The sequence below is a fragment of the Electrona antarctica genome, assembly GCF_951216825.1.
Source record: "Electrona antarctica genome assembly, chromosome: 16".
Lineage (NCBI taxonomy): Eukaryota > Metazoa > Chordata > Actinopteri > Myctophiformes > Myctophidae > Electrona > Electrona antarctica.
The window spans coordinates 20705650-20730369 of NC_136797.1; the positions used below are offsets into that span (position 1 = coordinate 20705650).

Sequence of the window (24720 nt, forward strand, 5' to 3'; positions counted from 1 at the left end):
CGATTGCGGCGGAAGCCATGCGGAAGCCATGCAAGGTACAGTGTCTTGCCCAAGGACACTTCGACATGTAGACAGGAGGAGCCGGGATTCGAACCGCCGACCCATGGATCATTGGACGACCTGCTCTACCTCTTGAGCCACAGTCGCCCCTAGTCTGTGTAGTTTGATGTGATCCGTGAACGCATTGTCGGCAGTGCTCGCCCCGGCACAAAGCCACAGGTTGAGAATCACTGCTCTATAGTCCACTTAGACCGAGGGCCGTTTGTCCTCCCCTGTCTAGCATCTATTTGAACACCTGCACTCTCTCATGCCTGCTTAAGTGGCTGCTATTTTTGTCGAACGTTCGCCTCAGAATTGGGGACGCTATGGGTTCGAGTGGTTAATAATTGCTGAGCCACATGAAGCCTAATCACCCGGGAACTGTGCTAATGGGCTGATGTGGCTGGATTCATTTCACTGACAACCATCACATCCTAGTCTTCAGTCATCCATAGCCACGCATTAAGATTACATTTCCCCGGCTGCATACAAAGAGGCTTACTGTATATACTGTTTACTGTACTAGCAAAGCGTTTAGTCTCAATGTCCCTTGCTCACCGGTTGATCAAGCTGTCCTTTTTCATGTCTTCCAGCATGTTTCTCAACAGCTTAAACCCATGTGTACTTTGACCCATGGATGCCCAAGGGTCTGGTATCGGGTCCCCTCGATCCTCCTTTTGTCCCTCTGTATCAAATATCCTCGCCATTACCCTGCGACTGTGGCTCAGGAGGTAGAGCAGGTCGTCCAATGATCCATGGGTCGGCGGTTCGAATCCCGGCTCCTCCTGTCTACATGTCGAAGTGTCCTTGGGCAAGACACTGAACCCCAAATTGCTCCCGGTGTGCTGGTTGGTACCTTGTATGGCTTCCGCTGCAATCGGTGTATGAATGTGTGTGTGAATGGGTGAATGTAATGCACAATCTATGTAAAGCGCCTTGGATAAAGGCGCTATATAAATGCACCATTTACCATTTACCCAACCTACAAGCTCACAACGTGTTGCAGCAGGACGCGTTGCAAGCTTGTAGATTGGCTGTTTTTTTTTTTTTTGGCTGTTTTTTTCCCCAAATGTGCACCTTCATTTTCAACGTTATGACCATTGCTATAGGGTTATTGGTCTTCATTATGCCGTATATCATTATAGCAGTGGTTCCCAAACTTTTTCACGTCAAGGACCCCCAAAATTGACACTAATTAGCCCGCAGACCCCCATTCGAAAAGATATGCCAGGAGCCCCCATAAGAGAGAGATTTTAAGGGCTCTAGCAGTGATTCTCAACCCGTTTCATTTCAAGGACCCCCAGTTTGACATGCATTAGTCTACGGTCCCCCATTTAATTGAGTGTACAAATGGAACCAAATGGACCCGTTTGGTTCCATTTATACACTTATTACAGACCCATAAGGGTCCATTTGGTTCCAAACTATCATTTAGCTGGGGACCCCCTGGAACTCCTTCAAGGACCCCTGGGGGTCCCCGGACCCCACTTTGGGATCCACTGTCATATAGGACCATAGGATACTTTAGATTCCTGCCACAGAAACGTTAACCCAACGTTCTCCATAATTCCAGAGCATGTGTTACATAAGAATTAAAGAGCATTATCTTCTTAAAAGAACAAAAACAACCTCGGGCAGAACAATGGGTAATGTGTGTGCTTGCTGGACCAGAATGGAGTGTAATCCTTGGAGAAACAGAGGTGTTGTATTGGGTGGTAGGGCTAGTTAGTGGGGTAAGAGTTCTAATCGCAGTGTAATCAGATTAATGGCATTATCAGACTGAGGCATGCAAGCTTGCAGGACATGTTTCAAACAGGAGAGTTGCTAGTACCGAAGGTTGATGACCGATTTGTCTTTCGAAATTCAATTTGTGTTCCTTTTTGTTTGTCAATCGATCTCCGTGAATTGAATGTGTGAGTTGAGAAGCAAAATGTGTGGGCTGGAGTTGAATGTGTGTTTGAGTTTATAAGGCATTACTGAGGTTCCGTTTGAATGCCCTGCATGGATTACGTTATTTTTCTAAACCCAAGCTGGACACTTTTATTTCTATTTCTCGATCAAGACAACTTCCGAATCTTCTGGAATTGAATAACTTCTTGGGCTTTCCCAATTGTCTCATGAGGACTACTGTGACCATGTTGAGTAGACGAAGCGAGTTTTATGTTTTCCTGGAGAGCATTCGCTCCTCTGTGAGACCACAGCCAGAGCCGGGTGATAAAGATGAGCACCAGCTTGCTGGAGCTGAGGAATACATGCACTCGGCCCTGCATATGAAGATGGTCACTGCTGTAAGTGGACACGTTCTTTTATTTTATTCTTTGTTTAAAAAAGGGGTTTCCCCCACCTCACCCCCCCCACCCCACAGGTTGAACAGCACTGCTGTAATTGGACAAATAAGGAGTATACCGTAGTAGCCCTCATTTTAGGATTAATATGTTATCAGTGGTGTAAAGTACTGTACTGTACTGTACTGTACTGTACTGTACTGTACTGTATTTATAACTTTGAGCTATTTTTAACTTTACTGTAGTATTTCCAATTTTCAGTAAAAAAGAAAATCACGTGTGTGTGCGACTGCGTGTGTGTGTGTGTGTGTGTGTGTGTGTGTGTGTGTGTGTGTGTGACTGCGTGTGCGACTGTGCGTGCGTGTGTGTGTGTGTGTGTGATAATCGATAATGTCAACAGTGCTCAACAACGGTGTACTGCCATGGGCTGACTAAATGAAAAGCTGCTGCAACATAGCCTGAGATCAGTTACTGTCAGTGGTAGTGGTGTTGTAAAGTAACATTTGGAACAGAGGCCTTTCACTTGTAACCGAGTACTTCTATATTGCGGTATTGCTACTTTTACTTAAACCATTTAGGCCTGACGTCGAAATAAAAAAAACGTTCGCTCTGAAAGAATATATATTCAAAGATTTGTGCCGCATTTTTACGATTTTTCAAAAAATAGCAGACCTACAAGCTCGTAGCGCGCCACTCGGTGGCGCGCTATGAGCTTGTAGATCTGCTATTTTTCAATAGCTACACCAAAGGGGTTCCCGTCCAGAATGGGTTAAGTAAAACATGTCTTAGTAGTAGTACGTCTCGGTTCAATAAAAAGTCCTAACCAGCAGAATCCTGAAACTCAGAATAGGGCAAAGGGCAGGCCTTCAATGTCATGAATGAGTCGACCAGCCTTCTTCCAGTTACTGTGACTCAATACCAGTTTCCTGTTGCTCAACCTCTGTGAGTGTGAACAATGTACGGGTGATTTATAGCCGTGCGCCATGTTGTTGAAAATAGCAGATCGACGCGCTTGCGTGAGCTTGCAGATCGGCTAGTTAAAAGACCTATGTTTCTATGTCAGTGGTTCTCAAACATTTTCATGTCAAGGACCCCCCAAAATATATGTAATTTGCCACAGACTCTCATCTGAAAATATGTTGTTCCAGGGACCCCCCAGAAGCAAAGATTTGAGTTAAAAACGTCCGCTCTGAAAGAACATAATATTCAAAGATTTGTGCCACATTTTCGCAAATCTTCAAAAATAGCTTGTAGGTTGTAGAGCTTGTAGATCTGCTATTTTGCAATAGCTAAAGTATAACATAATGCTTAAAACACCAGAATGCTTCCCGTCCAGAATGGGTTAAGACGAGCTGCCGTCACACTATAGTGAGCGTCGAAATAGGCAACTGTTATTAATGTTATGATTTCTTTCATTGAGAAAATACGGCTATAGAAAATGCATGTACTGTACTGTACTGTACATGCTGGTGGTGGTGCATGTGAACTGCAGAATGCTACATGTGTCTGTAGACGCCAACACGCACATTTCTGAGCAGCTGTGGTGGGTTTTCTATAAATAGCCGCATGCCATGGCATACAAACAAGTGCACATTAAGGTCATGCACACGCTGGCCCCAAACTGCAATTCATATGGCACAACAAGAATGTGTGTGTGTGTGTGTGTGTGTGTGTGTGTGTGTGTGTGTGTGTGTGTGTGTGTGTGTGTGTGCACATGAGCGTGTGCATGTGAGCACGTGAGAGTGCGTGTGTGCATGGGTGCATGCATGTGTGAATTGTAAATGGTGCATTTATATTTCATTTAATTTAGCGCCTTTCTCCAATGCACTTTACAACGTACATGAATTCAGACACTGGCTGTGGTGGAGGAAGCCACCATTGGTAGCAGTTAGGGTTTCGGTGTCTTGCTCAAGGACACTTCGACACACAGGGCCAGAAGGAACAGGGGATTGCACCCCCCTCCCCCTGTGGGTCGGTCGGTCCGTCCGTCCGTCCGTTGGTGTGTGTGTGTGTGTTGACAGAGAGCTGTGGGGCTAATTGTTCTGCGGTCTGCCTCACTTATATAAGACTTTATATAATTATAAATTGAGAAACATTTTGTATGTGACTCTCTAATCCCTGTTGTTTAGTTTGGCGTGTCGTGGAGATTTATCGGCACCTGCTTTGCATCGCTGCTCTTTCAGTTCACACAGGAAACCAGACCGACCTGTCGATCTGACTTGTAAACAAGTCTTGACCATAAAATTAAAAAAAATCACTCTGCTAGTGCTACTCCAATATCCAGTGTTTATACAGGATGACTCACAGATGTCTTGAAATTATCGCCCTTCCTGAACAAACATTTTTTTATTTAATTTTTTTATAGCCATTGCCATTTTAGGTATTTTGTGTGTGTGCAAGGGAGTACAACTCCAGAGCCATTAACCTGTTCAGTCCGGGAAAAGATAGGGGTCCGTAGCCATATATATAAACATTTGGGGGTCCTTCACCGTCCTTGGCACGAAACAGGTTTGAGAACTGATTATAAGGCATTCGTAGAATCGGCCTCTGCAGATCTTCATGGGTTCAGAATCTTCAGATAGGAAGAGTCTCAAGCAGCCAGACTATGTATGACCGAAAGCATTTGGAAATTGTGGGAGGCAACGGTCTGGCCACGTGAGACTTGGAACTATACCGTATAGAGTTTGGAACTATACAGTAGTGTTTGGAACTACTGTATACAGTAGTGTTTGGAACTATAGGATGGCAAGAGATACTGATGGCAAAGTGCTACTTTTGCAAGTTGACTTTGTCAATACATTATGCTTTGTTTACAACAGAAGCCTATATGGGAGTGTTGTAACTCTCTCTCTCAATGTCTCTGGGCTGTAGTGAAAGCGAGTGTGGGAGGGACTGAGGATAGTGTTTATTGAGTGTGTGACAGTTGGGACATGCCTTCCCAGCTCCCACTGGGGCTGCACGGTCGAAACCAAAAATTGCAACATTGACTAAACACAATATCTGGGAGTTAAGAATCAAACTTGGCACCGCCAGTGCTCAGACTGGCTAGCTCCCCCAGTGCATGGGCTCCATTCCTGGCAAGCGGTGCCTCTGGCCTGACAGGGAGGGAGCTCCAACAAACACGGTTTGCCAGCTGGTGTGTGTGTGTGTGGTGTGGGTGGGAAGAGAAGAGAAGAGAAGCCAGCAGGGGATTGTTGTGTCCTTGTTGCCGCACAAGCAACACTGACTGTTGTTCGGCAGGGCTAGGGGAGGGAGGAACTGGGAGGGGGAGAGATAGCGTGAAAAACCGCTGCACAAAATGCTAAGCTCTGCATAACATGGTAAAGCTGTACTGTATATATACTGTACGAGTGCAACGCCTCGTTGTCATGTTGACAACAAGCAGCTGGTGACTCAATTCAATTCACTGACTCCAGGTGTCAGGGGAGGCATGGTGGCCTATAGTCTATACCAGTGGTTTTCAACCAGTGGTTCCGGGGACCACCAGTGGTCCTTGAGGAGGTTCCAGGCGGTCCCCTGCAGAGAAATGATGGAGAGGTGGTAACCAAATGGACAACTTATTAGATCTAACCCATTTTGACCTGAGATCAGATTCTAAAAATGTCTTCTACATCCTGACAGTTTTCTGAAAAAGCTAGAAGCTAGAATGTAGATTTCTTTTGTTTGCCTGTTACAGCATGGCATTGTGTCCAAAATCTTATTCAACGATAACAAAATATTGTTTAGTTTTGGATCTGAGTGGCTAAATGTCATCAAATGCTGAATAAATAATGGGCCTTGATATGAAAAAGGTTGAAAAACTTTGGTGTACCTTCCACGACTGTAACACGACTGTTAGCCGGGCACAGGTTTATCTTCTCATCATCTCAAATATGATCCAAACGTTGATATCATGCCATCGTATCGTAAGCTGGTGAATACAATTATTTTTTTCTATAGGTGAGCCTCATCCCCATAACTCTTTTATTTAGCAACATTGAACAATACATCACAATAATATATTATTATGTAAGCTTAATCCAGAATAAACCGATAACCCAAAATCATATGCTAGCAGCTGAATCATCTGCAGACGACGTCCGGGACCACATGCTTTGATTGTGACGCATTTGTGACACATTTTACAGAGTATCTTAGTTTGCGGACTTGACTCAAACTGGAACAAACACTGGAGAAAGGGACGGCTTGGGGCCTCTCTGAGTAATCCGAGGTAACGGTGATTTAGACGCAGGGGGTTTAATGGGCATTTAAGTCTTCTTTGACTTTTTACGGCACAAAGTGAAATGTTTGTGGGAGACTCACTGGTTCAGCGCTACAGTATGCTGCTCAATATGTGCGTGCGTGCGTGCGTGCGTGCGTGCGTGCGTGCGTGCGTGCGTGCCTTCTGTAGAACAACGTTTTCGTCCAGGGTGCTAATATTGGTCTAAAATGGTCCATACTCCTTTTTCTTTTAGTTTTTATTGCCTTGTAGGTGGTTGTGAAAAATAAACATAAAAACCAACATGAAAAAAGAATCGTGATAACATCGTGGATCGTGATATTGTGATATAATATCTTTCCATATCGCCCACCCCGCCCTAGCGTGCGTGTGTGTGTGTGTGTGTGTGTGTGTGTGTGTGTGTGTGTGTGTGTGTGTGTGTGTGTGTGTGTGTGTGTGTGTGTGTGTGTGTGTGTGTGTGTGTGTGTGTGTGTGTGTGTGTGTGTGTGTGTGTGTGTGTGTGTGTGTGTGTGTGTGTGTGCGCGTGTGTGTCTGTGGTGTCCACTGTCCATTTGTTTACTGTCCATTTTCCTGGGACTGCATGAGTGCATGCTCTCTGGCACGTGGAGGACCGCTACAGAGGGGGCCTGTGGAAGCATTGTTCTGCACCAACGTTGTCGGACAAAGACTTGTGTGTGTCCAAAAGAAGGTTCGGCATCTCCCCCCCCCCCCACCCCTAAATATTTGTCCTTGTGGTCGGACGCCCACTTCTGTGAGGCACGCTGAAGAAATGCATTGACCTACTCGCGGCTTTAGTTCGCTCTTCTCCGACTCCTCTCTTATGTTCTGGTCATTGAGGGACACAGCACTGGTGGAGGAAGTATACTCGCATTTCTTTACTTGAATTTAAGTAGCGATATGTTGAAGTTCTGTATTCATGCATTATTGCATTTACAAAATGTATCAAAAGGCATCAAAATATATACTTGAAGTACCAAAAGTAAAAGTAGGCATTGTGCAGAAAATGTGTCAACATCGTGAAACGCATCGCGATGCGAGCCATTGTGAGCTTGTAGATCGGCTATATTTCAATAGACTTGTAGAAAATAGGGCTTAATTGGTTAATGTATTGTTTAGTGATAATTAATTATCCTCCAATGGAGTAAAAAGTACAAGAGTTGCCTGGACATCATATACTAAAAAAAGTATATAGTAAAAGTACCTCAAAACTGTACTGTACAGTCAGTAATTGAGCAAATGCCTATCACCTGGTTGTGCTAGCTGGTCAGTGAGCGAAAGCGAGGGAGAGGAATGAAATGGTTGCTAAGAGAACAACCGCAGGGGATAGACATTTGCTCATTTGCTCAACCACGCTGTTTATGGAGTAGTAGTTTTAAGTCCAGTTGATTCATGCATTTTCTTTCACTTTCTTCTAATTCCGTGTGCAATTAAGAAGAGCATTTTTATTAACAGACTCGGTGAGACTGGGAGGCCGGGGGTTGAGTCATACCAAAGAGTCATACCAAAGACTATAAATATGGTGCCAATGCCCCCCGGCTCCGTGCTTGGCACTCACTCAGCATCAAGGGTTGCACTGGGGGTAAGTCCCTGTTACAGACTACATGCAAGGGGGGTACATCATATGACATACTAGCCTCACGTCCAGGGGGTGTTCTTGTACATAAAGCTGCTTCTTTCTTTTTTTTAACAATATATTCATTGCATTTTTTTTTTGTACAAACAGACAATACATAATACATCAGACAATACAATTACTTAAAAAACAAAACAAAAAACAAAACAAAAAGCAAAACAAACATACAGTACATACATATAAATACAGTATATTAAAATAAGGGCACTTAGACTGGTAACAACAACAGAGTCCTTATGGCCACAAGACCAAATAGCTGCAGAGAATACAATTAGACATTTTCAGTTTCCACCATTAAATAAGATAAATCATTAACCGTAATATATTGGATAAACCGTCCCCATATCTTATCAAACATCTTTTGTTTATTTTTCAAAGTTTAAGTGATTCTTTCCAGAGGAAGACACAATGACAGCTCCCTAAACCACTGAGCAATACTGGGTTTGCCTATCTTTTTCCACGATAAAGCTATAGCCCTTTTGGCTTGTAGTAAACATAAATCTAGAAATCTTTGTTCGCTACTCTGAATCTTATGGCCAGGTGGGTAAAGACCTAATAGAAACAGTTTCGGGTCAAGCTCAATATTTATCAACAATATCTTCTGAATCTCCCTCCTTACTTCTTCCCAGAATTCTTTCACTCTTGGGCATGCCCACAGACAATGGAAAAGTGTACCTTTGTCTTTACCACATCTGATACAACAAGTATCTGGAATATCTACACTAAATGTATTTAATTTCTCTGGAGTGATATACACCCTCATCAGCCAATTATATTGCAATAGTTTTAACCGAGTGTTACCCGTCTGGGATTGAGCCTCCATACAGGCTGTGCTCCACTCTTCCAATGTCAATTCCTCTTGTAGATCAGCATTCCATGCATTATATTTGGATTCAGAGGATTCGGGAGAGAATTCTATAAAGCTGCTTCTTGGCTCGGGAACGGTTTGTTCCAGGGGCTAGAGTTCTCAAATTCTGCCCGAACCGGACCATACCCGTCCCAACGTTTTTTGGGCCTGGCCTGGTCCAAAATGTATGCTAGTTAGTCGGGCGAGGCCGAGCCTTTTGTGTTCCGTGAAAAAACAAAACAAAATCTACTACCCCCAAAAAATAATGTTTTTTTTGGGGGGGGGGGGGTAAGGCTGACAAATGGATGTGGATGTGTTGGATTTGTCGCCGTCCCACCTTCCTAGACCGTGGTATTAAAGAAAAACGGGCGACAATGGCCAACACTCAATCGAAAATCGGCGATCGAAAATCGGCGAAACTGGCCATTATCTCCGGAACGGAAGGTTTCATCTGTTCAGTTCAAAGCTTTTTGGACGCGTGACTTTGAGGACATTAAGCGCATATTGACACTTTTTCGGGTTTTCAGGGCCTAAAGGTATGGTAATTGTTCAGGTCGGGGCCAAGCCTTGAGCCGTCCCAGTAGGGCCCAGTTAGGGCAAGGCCTTCAGGCCTATTAAGAACTCTATCCAGGGCTACGTGCTTTAGTCAAAGTACAAAAGTATTGGCATCAAAAAATGATACTTATAATAAATATATGCCCCAAACATATTTGAGTGAACATGTGGAGGCCACATTCTTAACCACTTAAACCCTATATTCCCCAGGGGGGAGGGGGGGGGGGGGTCTATACTTAAGTTGTGCCCACTTGTGGATCGGCTATACTTTCAGCAAACATCTGCCGAATGTGACGATGGGTTTCATGCGGTCAAGTGGACAAAAGAAAAGAAAAGGAGTGACTCAGACAATAGCCTCCATAGTCCGTGCGTGTAGTTTGACAGCCATTGTCCTCACTCCCTCCAGCAGCCAGTTGGAACATCTGCTCAGGCCTGCTGTGTGTGGCTATACTTTCAAACCACCTCTCTGGCATCTGCTCTCCTCTCCTCTCCTCTTCTCTTCTGGACAGCTTTCCTGTCAGAGGGATAATCTTAAGCCTTCTTTTGCTTTTGTTTCGGAAGACTATCACTTTCAGACTATATGTATGATCCATGTTTCTGGCAGCATCCCTTATTATCACGGTATACCGCATGTGCAGTGTTCAGTGTGCACGTATTGTTGCGTGTTGCATGCAAAGTCTGCATTGTACCTATTTTGTCCCTATTTAAAAAAAGATATATAGAATTACAGATTGTACAAAATGTGCAAAAATTGCACACAGTAGTTCACAACACGTCACACTGCGATCCCATATGGGCTTGTAGATTGGCTATTTTGCATATTCATTGTACAACAATGTTTACGTTGTAGAAATACGTAACAGCATCGCCGTTTTCCTATTCATTCCCCTGAACCAGCCATGAAAAAAAAGAGAAATAAACGTATTTTACTGTCAAGTGACTTGTGCAGACTAGGTATACTGTAATGGTGGCTGTAATACAGCAAAGACCATCTTAGGATGATCATGCCTGTTCTTTGAGGGCTACAATAAACATTCCTGTGATGTCATGCGTCTGGCGATGCTGCTGCTTTGAAGTGTGTTGTTCAGCTATCAGCTCGTCGCTTATTACAACCCACCATTTCAGAAAAAAGGAGGCACTTAGCAAGGAAGTCTTTGAGTCCGTCACCCAACAAGAACTCCGTTAAACAGTCCACACGTCTGGGTGCTGTTGGTTTGTTCCATTATAACGTTTGTTGTTGCCTTTCATTTCCTAATGAGAGGTGGCCTTGACGTGTGTTTGCTCAAGGCCATGCAGTGCAGTCCTCATGCATCATGTCGTGACTTTTACAGGTGTGTTATTACGCAGTTCATGTTCTCTTCCTGCACATTGTCTAGTTTCTGTATCTGTCTTGTCTTGTTGTTTTTCATAACAGCGGACTGTGATACTTATTTCTTACTGCCTGTATTTCCCCCAATGGGATCAGTAAGGTTCTGTCTTATATCTATTGCATTGGTTCTCAAAGTCGAAGCCCAGGGGTCCTGGGGGGGGTTCCAGGGGGTCCCCAGCACAAGTAGTTTGACGACGACGTAGCATCACAATCATTCTAACCACTTTATCCAATTATATGTTGGCTATTCAAAAGATAGCTCTTTGTGAGCAGTGTGCAAATAGACATGCAGGTGAGGAGCTGGAAAGTCCATCTAACAGACATGGCAGACACATGCAGTGTCACCAGACACGATGATGTTGTCAGAACTGCGCTGTTGAATCAGCTGCTTCGAATCTGCAGTCAATCCTTCAACGTGGATGTTAAGGTGTGATTGGTGCTGGAAGCTCATATGGGCTCTATAGTCAAGCCCCCAGTGTGAGGCTCTCCAACGTTGAAGCACTGGGCCCTAGTGGTAAGAGGTGGGACCACATTTTGGTGTCCAAATTGGAAGTAGACAGTTCTTCCGGGTGCTTCAAAACGCCACTGAGCAACTTCCACTGAAATTAATAGTCGGGGGGGGGGGGGGGGGGGGGCTCTAGTATACACACGCCATTTTGGAAAGAACTTGGGGCCCCTTCCCTACTTTCTTCACATGTGTTGCCGATGATACTAATGAAGGCTCTGTTCCATTCTGGTCAAGCAAAGTCAGGGTGCTGCTCTATTTTGCATGTTGGCTCACTGGGAACACTCTGCTACACCAGTGCGGTCTCAAGGTGTCCTTGAGTGGCTTCCAAATTATGGCCCTGTAATGGGTGTGTAACTCTGACAGTGTACAAATGGAACCCAATAGTCACTTACGGGTCCATTTGGTTGCATTTGTACACTCTTAAGAGTTATGGGGGTCCTTGAAATTAAAACGTTTGAGAACCACTGTACACTAAATGGAACAGAGCCTTCATTTGTATCATCAGTAACACCTGAGGGAAGTAGGGAAGTGGCCCCGGAAGTAGTTAGAGTTATTGTGTGAACCCATGTGCATACAGAGTAGAGATGCCGCCGATTAATCGATTTTCCGATTAATCGCCGGAGTCTCCGAAATCGATTTTAATATTTCATAATCGAAAATCGAAAAAAATAGCCAAAATATAGGCTAATAAGTAAGGCTGCATGATATATCAAACATGTACCTTCATCAGAGTGGAGAATAAATCAAGTTGAGCAAAGCCACTCTTCTCTGCCCCTCTCTCTAACAGACACAGTTAACGATTGCTTGTTAAGTGCCTGCCAGGCAGACAATCAGATGAAATGAAGGCAGTTGTAGAGTAGAGTGTAGACTAGTGAACTGAACGTTTTCTGTTTATATCAAGTACTTCATACCAGCTCATCAAAACTGATTATAAAACTGTAACCATCAAAGCATGCACACAACATATAATGGTTGTGTGACCATGGCATGTGCATAATATAAAATCTTAAAAGTTGTATCTGATATTGATAATGGGGGGGGGGGTTCAATTAATCGATTATTAATCGGCAGAGCTGTTATTCGATTTGGCTGATGGTCACTTTCTGGCATCCCTAATACAGAGCCAATTAATCTGAGTCGATGGCCGAATTGGATGTCAAATTGAAGAATGAGAAGCAAGGGGGCGTTTTGGTAACATGGAGGTCAAACACGCGCCCACCAGCAGCGCACAGGCCTGTGTTCTGTTCCCATGCAGCGCCGGTGCTTCCCAACAGAATATTTCAGTGTTCATGAGTGGGAGGGCATCGGGGGAAATGCGTCCTTGCTTTCCTTGTCGCTGAACCGGCGATTCCTACAGGTTTGATCCTGGGGGGGGGAAGGTATGTGTGGATATAGTGTGAACCTCTGCATGTCCATTGTAAATAATAATAGGGGAATCCCGCCAATACTGTACCTTGTTATAATAATAATAATAGTTAGACCTATTTCATCGCACGTGGGGGAATTCAGTTTTCAGCTTCACCCACACCCCTAGCTTTTCACAGAGGGGTGTGCGGGGATCATTGGGTGTAAGTAATCTCTTTGCCGATGGGGTTAAGTGTCTTGCTTAAGGCATCTCAGACCCAAATAATGTACTTTTTTCTTTTTTTAAAGATTTGTTTTAGGCTTTTCTGCCTTTATTGATAGTATCAAGTGAAGATAGACGGGAAAGAGGGAGAGAGAGAGAAGGGGAGAGACACGCAGCAAAGGTCATCATGAACGGGACTCGAACACGCGACGCGGGCCAAGCCTACATGTGGCATGCACCACTTGGCCAGCGGGCACCCCAAATGTTGTACTTTAGTTACTACTACTCTACTACACTATATTTTCGGGCCGGTGCATCGCGGTCGGGCCGGTGCATCGGGCCGGTGCATCGCGGTCGGGCCGGTGCATCGGGCCGGTGCATCGGGCCGGTGCATCGGGCCGGTGCATCGGGCCGGTGCATCGCGGTCGGGCCGGTGCATCGGGCCGGTGCATCGGGCCGGTGCATCGCGGTCGGGCCGGTGCATCGGGCCGGTGCATCGGGCCGGTGCATCGCGGTCGGGCCGGTGCATCGGGCCGGTGCATCGGGCCGGTGCATCGCGGTCGGGCCGGTGCATCGGGCCGGTGCATCGGGCCGGTGCATCGGGCCGGTGCATCGGGCCGGTGCATCGCGGTCGGGCCGGTGCATCGGGCCGGTGCATCGGGCCGGTGCATCGGGCCGGTGCATCGGGCCGGTGCATCGCGGTCGGGCCGGTGCATCGGGCCGGTGCATCGGGCCGGTGCATCGGGCCGGTGCATCGGGCCGGTGCATCGCGGTCGGGCCGGTGCATCGGGCCGGTGCATCGGGCCGGTGCATCGCGGTCGGGCCGGTGCATCGGCCCGACCTAGTGCTGCGCTACGAGCTTGTAGATCTGCTATTTTTCAACAGCCAAAGTTTTAACATAATGGTTAAAGTGGTTCAAAGGTGACACAGATGCATTCACGTAGTAAATGGGATAAATTTACAGTGGGGATTATACTGTCTGTAGTTATAAAAGTAATCGTAGGGCCCTCAAAACGCTCCTATTGATTTTCATCCCCATATACAGTACTTGATCTGCTATTTCAATCAAGAAATCGGATTGGCAATAGGAGGTCAAATAATGCGCATTAGTTGAGATTAACTGGCACTATGCACGTGCATTAAAAAAAAAAGGAAAAACTCTCTGTAATCTCTGTGACCAGTTGGAAAGGGTGAGAGGCCAGTGGGTTGATCCTTAAACAAGCAGGAGTTGTGTTTGCTTGTTTTGGTTTGTACAGTATGTGTATCCTGCGCGTATCCTGGCTGTCGAGTGGAAACCTTGTATGTCCAAAACCGCCAGTAAATGGAAACATAATAGTAAGAACCTGTGTTACAATGAAGCCAATGTGGTTATTATTTAGTCACGTAAGCTCATACTTTTCTATTGGTTAAATGTAAATGGTATTATGGTGCATTTATATAGTGCTTTTATCAAAGGCGCTTTCACTTTCCACGTTCACTTTCAAAATGTTTCTATAAAATAGTGAAAATAGCCGATCTACAAGCTCACGACATGTCCCGATGCCAAGCGTTGTGAGCTTGAAGATCTGCTATTTTTTGATACGTTTGCTAATGTGCGACAAAGTATACAAGAGCATTCATCATTTACAAACAAAACACATTAAAAGTTACAACAGGGATATAAGGTTTCTGCCCGACAGTCGCCAACGATATATTTAGTACCACTACCTGCTATGGATCTCCTTTTAAGACCCGAGTTTACAAATGCTTTCTAAATCAGTGCTTCTCAAACGTCTTGTCAAGGGCCCCCCCATCTGAAAATGTTTTGTGACCAGCTAGGGAGTCTGGACCCCCCCCAGAAGAGAAGGATCTGCAGATCTGCAGTTCAAAAAGACACTTTCAAGATGTCTCAATAAAATACATGCAGACGGGAGTCGAATTGGCAGCCGAGGTGCCCGGACCACTATAGGCCGGCCCGGACCACTATAGGCCGGCCCGGGCCACTATAGGCCGGCCCGGACCACTATAGGCCGGCCCGGGCCAGTAGCTAAATTCTAAAATGACACAGATGCTTCCCCTCACTTTTCATTTAAGGGGTTAAGTGAGAATCCTGTGGGTGTTTTGAGCATGAAGCAGATGTTGTTATCCTCAGTGTTAGAGAAGAGCTGTGCCACTATACTACTTCCAATGGTTTATCTACAAAGCATGAGTCACACAATGATTCATTCGTACTAGGAATCATTCAGAACCGTACAGAGTACAACGCGATTGCAATAAGTGTATTTAAATTACAGCAACAAACCTGAGGTACCCTGATTGATTGATTGATTGATTGAAATATTTATTAACAGTTTGCAGAATTACCGTACATTTCAAGCACAAACTCAATACAAAGACTGTTAACTGTGAGTGGACGACCCAATTAAGCATTACACTTGTTTACAAGAGGGTCCACCTTGTTCAATTCATCAAAACATTTAGAGACGTACAAATAGACACTTCTATAATAGTCAAAGAACAGAACAGGAATTCATCATAAAGGAGGTAAAAAGGGAAAAGAAACATATACAGTGAGGGGAAAAGGGGGTGGGGGGGATTCACAAAAAACATGCAGTAATCCTGGTCTCTATACCGCCTCCCCTTGGCCAGCCGGGGCACCTGATGGAGGGGGAAGGAACTGGTCGGAATAACGTGTTCCGTCCACGCGCTACGTCCGGCCGGGGAAACTCCCCCCCCCCCCTGTCAGGTGAAAAGAAGCAGCTTGGACTCCTCATGCATAGAAGGTAGCATGAGGCTAAATCAAAAATATTGTTTAGTTTTGGATCTGAGAGGCTAAATCTCAATGGTGGTCCGTGGCTCAAATCTGCCAAATAAATAATGGACCTTGATATGCAAAAGGTTGAAAACCACTGCCCTAAATCCATATATTATAAGACAAAATATACACAGGCTATAGTTTGTGATGTGTTGCTATACTCAACAGTATCCCATGTGTATTCTGTAGTTCTCTCTCTCTGTGGCTTTCTTGATATTTTCCTCACAATGGTTAATAATTGATTAATGGCCACTTTTCTCTTGCACTCGAGGGCTTGCATCGTTGCCGGTGAATTTTCCCTTTCAGCGGAGCGGGCATTTCTCCCACGCCACGCCCCCCATCTTCTGTCTCACGCACAATGATTAGTTTGTTCAAAAAGCAGACGCCATCGCCATACATTATCAGTGCTGTATGTAGTGGAGGTTATATGGACAAAGATAATATGCTGTATTCCAGTAAATCTCTGCAAAAAATAAATTTGGCCAGGCGGGACCCCCAAACCAGTGAAAACAGCAGATCTACAAGCTCACAACCCCGTCTGGATCCCCATCAAGGACCCCTGGGTATCCCCAGAACCCCCACATTAAAAACCTCCGCTGCAAATACATGTATATACGCACTAGTGATGCACAGGTCGACCCACAGGTATAGCGTGGTATTGGACTGACCTCCCGTTAGTCCGAACATTATTAACACTATCCCTAACCTAACCCTAACCTCACAGGAAGCCACGAGTGATTTGTAACCCGCAGCACGGGTGATTTGTAACCCGCAGCACGGGTGATTTGTAACCTGCAGCACGGGTGATTTGTAACCTGCAGCACGGGTGATTTGTAACCTGCAGCACGGGTGATTTGTAACCTGCAGCACGGGTGATTTGTAACCCGCAGCACGGGTCATTTGTAACCTGCAGCACGGGTGATTTGTAACCCGCAGCACGGGTGATTTGTAACCTGCAGCACGGGTGATTTGTAACCCGCAGCACGGGTGATTTGTAACCTGCAGCACGGGTGATTTGTAACCCGCAGCACGGGTGATTTGTAACCTGCAGCACGGGTGATTTGTAACCCGCAGCACGGGTGATTTGTAACCCGCAGCACGGGTGATTTGTAACCTGCAGCACGGGTGATTTGTAACCCGCAGCACGGGTGATTTGTAACCCGCAGCACGGGTGATTTGTAACCCGCAGCACGGGTGATTTGTAACCCGCAGCACGGGTGATTTGTAACCCGCAGTCACAGTCTGTTCTTGAGTTGTAAGGCATATCGTACAAATATGATGAGCCATGAGACGGATAAATAAAACCTGAGTCAGCGTTCTTCTGCGCCGCAGAGTAAAGAGCAAGCCGCACTCTACAGTCTACACAGGCTCCTTCTTCTCGTCAGCAGCATTCTACCAAGAACACAATTTGCCACTTTGCAGCAGAAAAATAATCTAAACTCCTGGGATGAGGTTGTGTGGAGTTCTGCTATACTCTGCCCTGCGGCCGTTTGATGTGGGGTGGTGTAAGGGCTGTGTGGGTCGGGTCAGGTTCAAGTGCTTAACGGATGCATATTTCTGCATATTAACAATAATTTGATGACCGGCGGAGTCTATCCGGTACGAGACTCAAAAGAGTCTGAGCAGCCACCCGGTCATCAAGCTATTGGCTCAGGAATGCGGTAAAACATGTATAATAACAATAATATTAATAATAATGGATTTTTATTTATAATGCACTTTACATTTGTGTGCAAAGCTCCATGAATTCATTCACGGGGTGTGTGATTGATCGAAAATAAGTCATATTTTGGGCCGGACTATTCCTTTTGAAACTATAGGTGAATATGGAAATCTCACTCGCCACACAGGATGGTTGTGTGTGTTATATTTATCCAGCAATGTGGGCTAATGCTTCACCGACAAAAAAAAAAGTGTCCCGTCAATTTAATCTCCTCCCATAATCCCTCCTCTTCTATTCTTTGCGCGGTACTCCCTTTTGTTGTACCTCCGGTCTCTTCTCCCCCTTTTATTCCACCTTATGCCTGACGGAGCATTAATCTCCCAACGCTGCCTGGTGTGGGAGGCTCTGGGGCTGCCCCTGACCTCAGATGCAGTCAGTGTGTGTGAGAGAGAGAGAGAGAGAGAGAGAGAGAGTAGCGGTCCCGGCTTTTGCTTCCTGCTTGGAATTCTCTCCGCTTCCCGACAATCAGGGGTTACTTACTCACTCAGGCAAACCGCGGTGTGTGTGTGTGTGTGTGTGTTTGTGTGTGGGTGGGTGGGTGCTGTGCCTTTGTGTGGGAACGGGGTCATGGAACCAAGTTCCTAATCTATAACGGGGGGGTCCTTGGAATCTTTACAGCCCTCCTCGCTCCGTTTCGGATACACAGAGAGGATATGGGCTCACCGCGGATACCCTTTCTAACCTAAACCGCTGTACGCCTTTGCCTGTCCGTCCGTCCGTCCGTCCGTCCTGCTTCTTTGGAAAGGGAAGAGGGTGGACAATCGTTTGGGATTTTGGGATAACCGTGTGAGACAAAGCGGACACAATGGTGCCCCTGCAGAAACGGGTAATCTTGACTTGTCTGTGTGGAGAAATGCACGTGTGTGTGTGTGTGTGTGTGTGTGTGTGTGTGTGTGTGTGTGTGTGTGTGTGTGTGTGTGTGTGTGTGTGTGTGTGTGTGTGTGTGTGTGTGTGTGTGTGTGTGTGTGTGTGTGTGTGTGTGTGTGTGTGTGTGTGTGTGTGTGTGTGTGTGTGTGTGTGTGTGTGTGGGGACTGTTATGTGCATGTCGGTGTCTGTGTGTCCTATATACAGTACAGTGTCTTTGTGGCCAGGGGTTTATTTGATATCATGATGAGACCGTCATGATTAATCAGGAATGACTGACTGCTGCCCAGCGTTTAATGAACTAAATGCTGCAATAAAATGAGCTGACTGTGTTTGAAACGTAGGTGGAACAATGGGCACACACTTTAAGAAGACAGATACTACTTGGAGACAACAACAGAACAAAACAACAGAGAAGGCTTAAGCCTTAAGGAGTGTGTTCAGTCTATTTGTTATACCTATATCATTTGCTTTGGTCGACGAACAGCAGACATCGCCGAACTATAACCTCACAACTGCCTCGATGTGAAATATTGTGAGCTGCTATTGTTTTTGAGAATTCACGGGAGTTTGTTTTCTCTCTCTTTCTCTTTTTTAAGTCGTTTTGTAAACCTAAGCTTATAGTGAGTAATGAAATGCCCAGAATGGATTGCCAATCGTGAAAGGGGTTAATATTAAATATTTACTAATTGTTTTCGTTCCATCTTGCCAAAGTTGCTTCCGTTGAGAGATGGATGAATGATGATTGCTCATCGAGACCGAGTAATGACGTGGAATAATGATGATAATAATAAATGGAATACCCCCCCGTTCATCAAATCGGGACTCACTGCATTAGTAATCATTTTCTCTTTAACATAGTGTGGCCTAAGAGACCAACATTTGTTCTCAACGCAGGGTCTGGGGACTAAAATAGACACTTATACGGGTCTTCTCAGTGCTCATTTGACCCTTTCCGACCTGAGTCCGATTCTGTTTATAATTGAGAAACACTTGCTGATAGAGATGCTCCGATAATCGGCAACCGATCAGAGATCGGCCGTTTCGGCCGATATTCACTCCGATCGGTGATCTATAGTGTAATATAATTTAGCATTTTTGTGACCTCCACACACAAGAACAGTTTTGATGTGGGTTTTTACATAATTATAATAATTTTGGAAATATTCAAATTTGCCTCTTACGCACAAGATCGGTATCGGCCATATCGGTATCGGCCGATCATGAGAAAAACAATCGGTGATCGGGGATCGGCCCCAAAAGACCTGATCGGAGCATCCCTACTTGCTGAGACTATGGATGAAACAACTGATACGTAGTACTGTACTTACTGTAGTTGTATGATCCTTGTAGCCAGAATAGCCAAACAATATGCTCATTGTGGCATGATGATACATGGACTTGTTGAGCAGCAGTGTTTTTTTTAAACTTTCCCTTTCGACAACCACTTCCTGCATGTGTCTCAGTCAGTGCAGTGTCAGAAATGGGTGTATAAAGGTGTACAGATGGGCTTAGTTAGTGGTAGTGTGCAGGAATAGTGCAGGCTTATGCACCACCTATTGTTCCTTCTGACTGGGCTCAGACGGGACGGACCGTTGTACCAGGAGGAGTCGTTGGAACCCGGCGGGTTCACAAAGAAATGTTAGTAGCGAAGATGGGGGACTGTTGGAGCCAAACCAAGGTCATATTCAATTATATCATAGCTCGCATATCATCATAGCTGTGTTTCATTTTTATGTTTTCCTAGCTGTGGCTTGGAGGTGATTTGTATGATAAGTGTCTTACAGTATGTCGCTGTGTGGACGTGTAAGAAAATGTTCCTTTGGTATCACCACCGATGGTAACGTCACGTGTAATGATGGCCTATTTGCGCTGTGGTGAGTTTAGCTTAAAACAAACTAGGCTTTTTGTTTTAGAGGTTTTCTAAATTAGATGGCTGCTTATTATATTCGATAATGGTGGTGAGGGGCGGCAGGGGGCTCAGGTGGTGGAGCGGCCGACCGCCTTGGGATCGGAAGGTCGACAGGTTCGATCTCCCCGCTCCTTCTGCTGACTACTACGTGTTGAAGTGTCCTTGAGCAAGACGCCAAAAACCCCTAATGATGAGCAGGTTGGTGGTCATCGCCATGTTGGCTTGTCAACATGTTTTCTTTTTGCCACAGACATACAAAATGAGTGGACGATAATATGACCAGAATCACAAATTGATAGCCCTGAATAACAGGTCTGTGACTCTGAGAGTGTTCAAATGGAACCAAGCGGTCCATTTCGTTCCAGAGTTAAGGAGATCTTTGCAAATAAAACATTTGAGAACCACTAGTACTAGTTTGGCCATAGTTTGGACTATAGTTTGGCATAGTTTGTCATAGTCAATAAATAATTGAAATACATATTCTGAAGAAAACCTGGAGATTGACATTCAGTATATGGGTGTTATGATCAAAATGAGAACATTATAATGGTGTGTGTGTAAAACTAAAATTGGTCACGGACACATTTGTCCGTGTACGGACTGTATGTTGGTGACCCCTGGGTTGGTGGCTTGCACGTTTTTTCTTCGCCTGTGTGTGTGTGTGTGTGTGTGTGTGTGTGTGTGTGTGTGTGTGTGTGTGTGTGTGTGTGAGAGTGAATGGGTGAATGTGAAAATGCATACATTGTAAAACGCTTTGGAGAAACAAATGCAGTCCATTGACCATTTGTTTTAGAGGCTTTCTAAATGAGATACTTATAATAACGACGACATGCAGCCAAGGGTTTGGAGATCACACATGGTGTCTTTATTTCCTGGAAGCTACAGTTTACAGTACAGTATCAGACAACGCTGCTTTGCCGTGATGATGCTGTGGTACGAAGCGGAGAGACAATGTCTAGCTACACAGGAAACCGTTGCAGTGTGTGGGGGAGCACATGTGACGGCCATGATAAGATAGATGACCTCAAGCTGTCGTCACGTCAGCCATGTGATTTGTGCAGATGTCACAGAAGAACAAACGACCCTGCACAGCTTGAATAGCTCCATGGGTTATTAAATCTGTAGGGCAGGGGTCATTTTTCAAGCCAAGGAGAGAGAGAGAGAGAGAGAGAGAGATGAAGCAGGGACCCCCCCACTACATGTTGTATAAAATTGTGTTGCTGTTGCACATTAAACCTTTGGCACTGGCCTACTTGGAATGATGCAAGTTGGAAATGCATGCCCCCACCCAGTTATTACGTCTGTGTCCCTTTTAGGCCCATATATGGAGTTCTTTGTCAGGCTTGCCCAAATATGGAGTCTATGCATGATGCCAGAACATCATTGTGATGTCAGAACAGGCCAGCTTCATATGGAGATATAGGCGGTGATCAGGTCCAGTGTCCGGACAGAGGCATTTGTGCTGGTTCTGGACAACCGGCTATCCGACGGACTCGACACCGGGCACTGACTGCACTCCCTGTGGGGGTGTGGAACAGTGGAACCACTCCCTGTGGGGGTGTGGAACAGTGGAACCACTCCCTGTGGGGGTGTGGAACAGTGGAACCACTCCCTGTGGGGGTGTGGAACAGTGGCACGCGGTTGTCGAATTTGAAGTCGGTGGGACGAACGGTTCTGGAGTTACAGTACATGGATGACAGACGTACGTACTGTACACACAGAGACAGATAGATTTCATAGATAGCTTCATATTGTTTGACAGCTCCATCGTTGTGTTGGATTCACGTCCATGTGTATTTTCAGACAGTTATGCTCAAACCTCTTTGCTGAAAATAGCCGATGTACAATCACACCGCCTCGCGCCGGTGTGAGCTTGTACATCGGCTATTTTCGGCTAATGCTTCCCTCAGAATAGGGACGCTAGGGTTCGAGTAGGTAAATGTAAAAAAAAAAAAAAAAAGCTCTGAGGAGTGAGGACCCCCTAGGACTTGGGGGTCCCGGACCCCTGTTGAAGACCCCTGCTATCAGTGCCCTAGTAATGTAACTAGCCCTTAGTTACATTTGCAAAATGTTGTTTAGTTGTTTAGAGGTTTAGAGGTCATTTGCCTTGCCCTTTACCCACCCCGCTTCTGCTTCTGACGAGTGGAGAGATACATGATTGCTCGTTGAAACTGAGTAATGTCATTAACTAGAATAGGCATTATTTTTGTCTGGAAAGCCCCAAACTGATGTCTTTGATCACTCCAATTAACCATCACACTACATGTGCTGCGTGCACCACTGCATTCCACATTCCTCTCTATTCATCATAATGTGGACAAGACTATTGTTCGTCTTTCTTTACCCACTTAGATATTATATAAACTAAAGGCATTACTGATATGGAATTTTGATCTATCAAAACTCTCACTGTGTAAATGTTGTGTCAACAAACCAGCTAGTCTTCAGGTATTTGTTTTATGTTTGATTTTTTTTTGTCCATAATGTCCCGGCTCTAAGTGACTTCACGTTGGTCCATAACAGAATAGGTATACTTGTAGTATAGCCTATACATAGTTGTTGTACTGTATACGGTTGATGAGTACAGACGTAGGCTACTGGTGATTAATTAGACGAAATATAAAAATGTATCGTTGTATCAAGTTTTGTTGCATTTTGCACAAAGTGGAGAGATAGAGAGATAGATAGATAGATAGATAGATAGATAGATAGATATTTTGGGGCGTTTTTGCCTTTATTGATTGGGTACAGTAGATAGGAAAGGGGGAGAGAGATGGGGGGGAGACATACGGCCTTTCGGGACCGCTCAGCCGCGGCCCAGGCCGAACTGAGAGCACAGTTTAGAACTGAGAGAAGACAAATATGAAAAATGATATTATGAATATAAAGGATAAAAAGCATTAAAAAGGTGTCACTCACTGGGAATTATAATCCTTTGTTATTACACATAGCCCATCTGTAACTAAAACCAGGTGTCCAGTTCGTTTTATAAGCCTAGCCGCACAAGCTGGTGCAGCTAGGCTTAAATAATATAGTAGTAGGGAGCGTTGCATAATATTATTCTATTTCATTTCTTATTTCTCTATGCTTCTTTTCATTATTGCAGCGGATGATGCAGCACATGTTTGATCATTTATACCAGCGGTTTTCAACCAGTGGTCCGGGGACCACCAGTGGGCCTTGAGGGGGTTCCAGGTAGTCCCCAGGAAAAGTTGGTAACCAAATGGACCCTTATATATCTTTAAATCTTGAGCCGGGACCATTTGGTTTCATTTTACGCTCTCAAGAGTCACATTATTGTTAAACATCTGCATTATTTAATTTACCAGAAGTCTACACAATTCAACGTTTGCCTGTTATCTCTATATGGTACCAACATCGATACAGCATGGAATTGTGGACAAAATCTTGTCCAACGACAACAAAAAAGTTTTGGGTCTGAGAGGCTAAATGTCATCAAATGGTGGTCCGTTGTTGCTCAATTACCCAATAAATAATGGGCCTGGATATGGGAAAAGGTTGAAAACCCACTGATTCATACTATCGCCAACACCACTCTCTGACTTCGTCGTGTTCTAATCGTCCGCTCCGTCTTTCTCTCCTCCTGCAGGATCAATTTGACAACTTGGAGAAGCACACGCAGTGGGGCATCGAGTTTGTCGAGCGGTACACCAAATTTGTCAAGGAGAGATCGGAGATCGAAGCCAGCTATGCAAAGCAAATGAGGTGAGCACTTATAGGTCTTAGGAGGAGGAGGAGGATGCGTGAGCGATGGTGTGTTGGGTTCGGTGTGTCCATCACCGCGCTGCACGTACTGCTGCAACCAGGGTGACGTTATTGCTCCTCGGTGAGAGACGGGCTGCTTCTTTATCCAGGTGTTGTAACGAGGCGATGTTATGTTATTGTTCCTGCAGTGAGAGATGAGTTCAGGTGCAAACCTTGGCCTGGAGCATAAATCTAGCTCAGGCTCTCGGCCTCTGTTGTTTGCTATGCCTCGATCTGCCTCTCTCTCTCTCTCTCTCTCTCTCTCTCTCTCTCTCTCTCCCTCAGTCCCTCTCTCCCACCTCTCTTTCTCTCCATCTCTCTCTCCCTCCCTATCTCTCTGTCTCACTCTCAGTCCCTCTCTCCCACCTCTCTTTCTCTCCATCTCTCTTTATCCCCCCCCCCTCTATGTCTCTCTCTCTCTCTCTCTCTCTCTCTCTCTCTCTCTCTCTCTCTCTCTCCCCCTCTCTGCCCCCCCCTCCCCTCTCTGTTTTTGTCACTGGCTTGTGCTTCAGGGCTCTGAGAGGAAGTCAGGTTAGGTTAGTGGGGGATGGGGGTGGAGCTTGTGTTTCCATGGTGACTGAGGTATCAGCGTTATCATCCTCCAACAGTCTGACCCACATTTGTTTCTCCCTCCAACCA

General features: G+C 45.3%; 1 protein-coding gene across 12 annotated transcripts in view; it reads left to right on the plus strand.

The window, feature by feature from the left end:
- Window positions 1-24720, plus strand: part of fnbp1b (formin binding protein 1b) — a gene marked incomplete at its 3' end in the record, with an annotated part of 128583 nt that overhangs the window by 14090 nt on the left and 89773 nt on the right. For 10 of the 12 annotated variants that reach the window (XR_013791888.1, XR_013791889.1, XM_079524163.1 and 7 more), the window contains exon 2: window positions 23927-24042. Coding sequence is in view for 10 of the 12 variants with exons in the window: in XM_079524163.1 (XP_079380289.1) it covers window positions 23927-24042 (116 nt within the window). Of the gene's footprint in view, window positions 1-18113; window positions 18366-23926; window positions 24043-24720 lie in introns of those variants that run through there. The other 2 variants (XM_079524166.1, XM_079524168.1) reach the window with 1 other exon arrangement.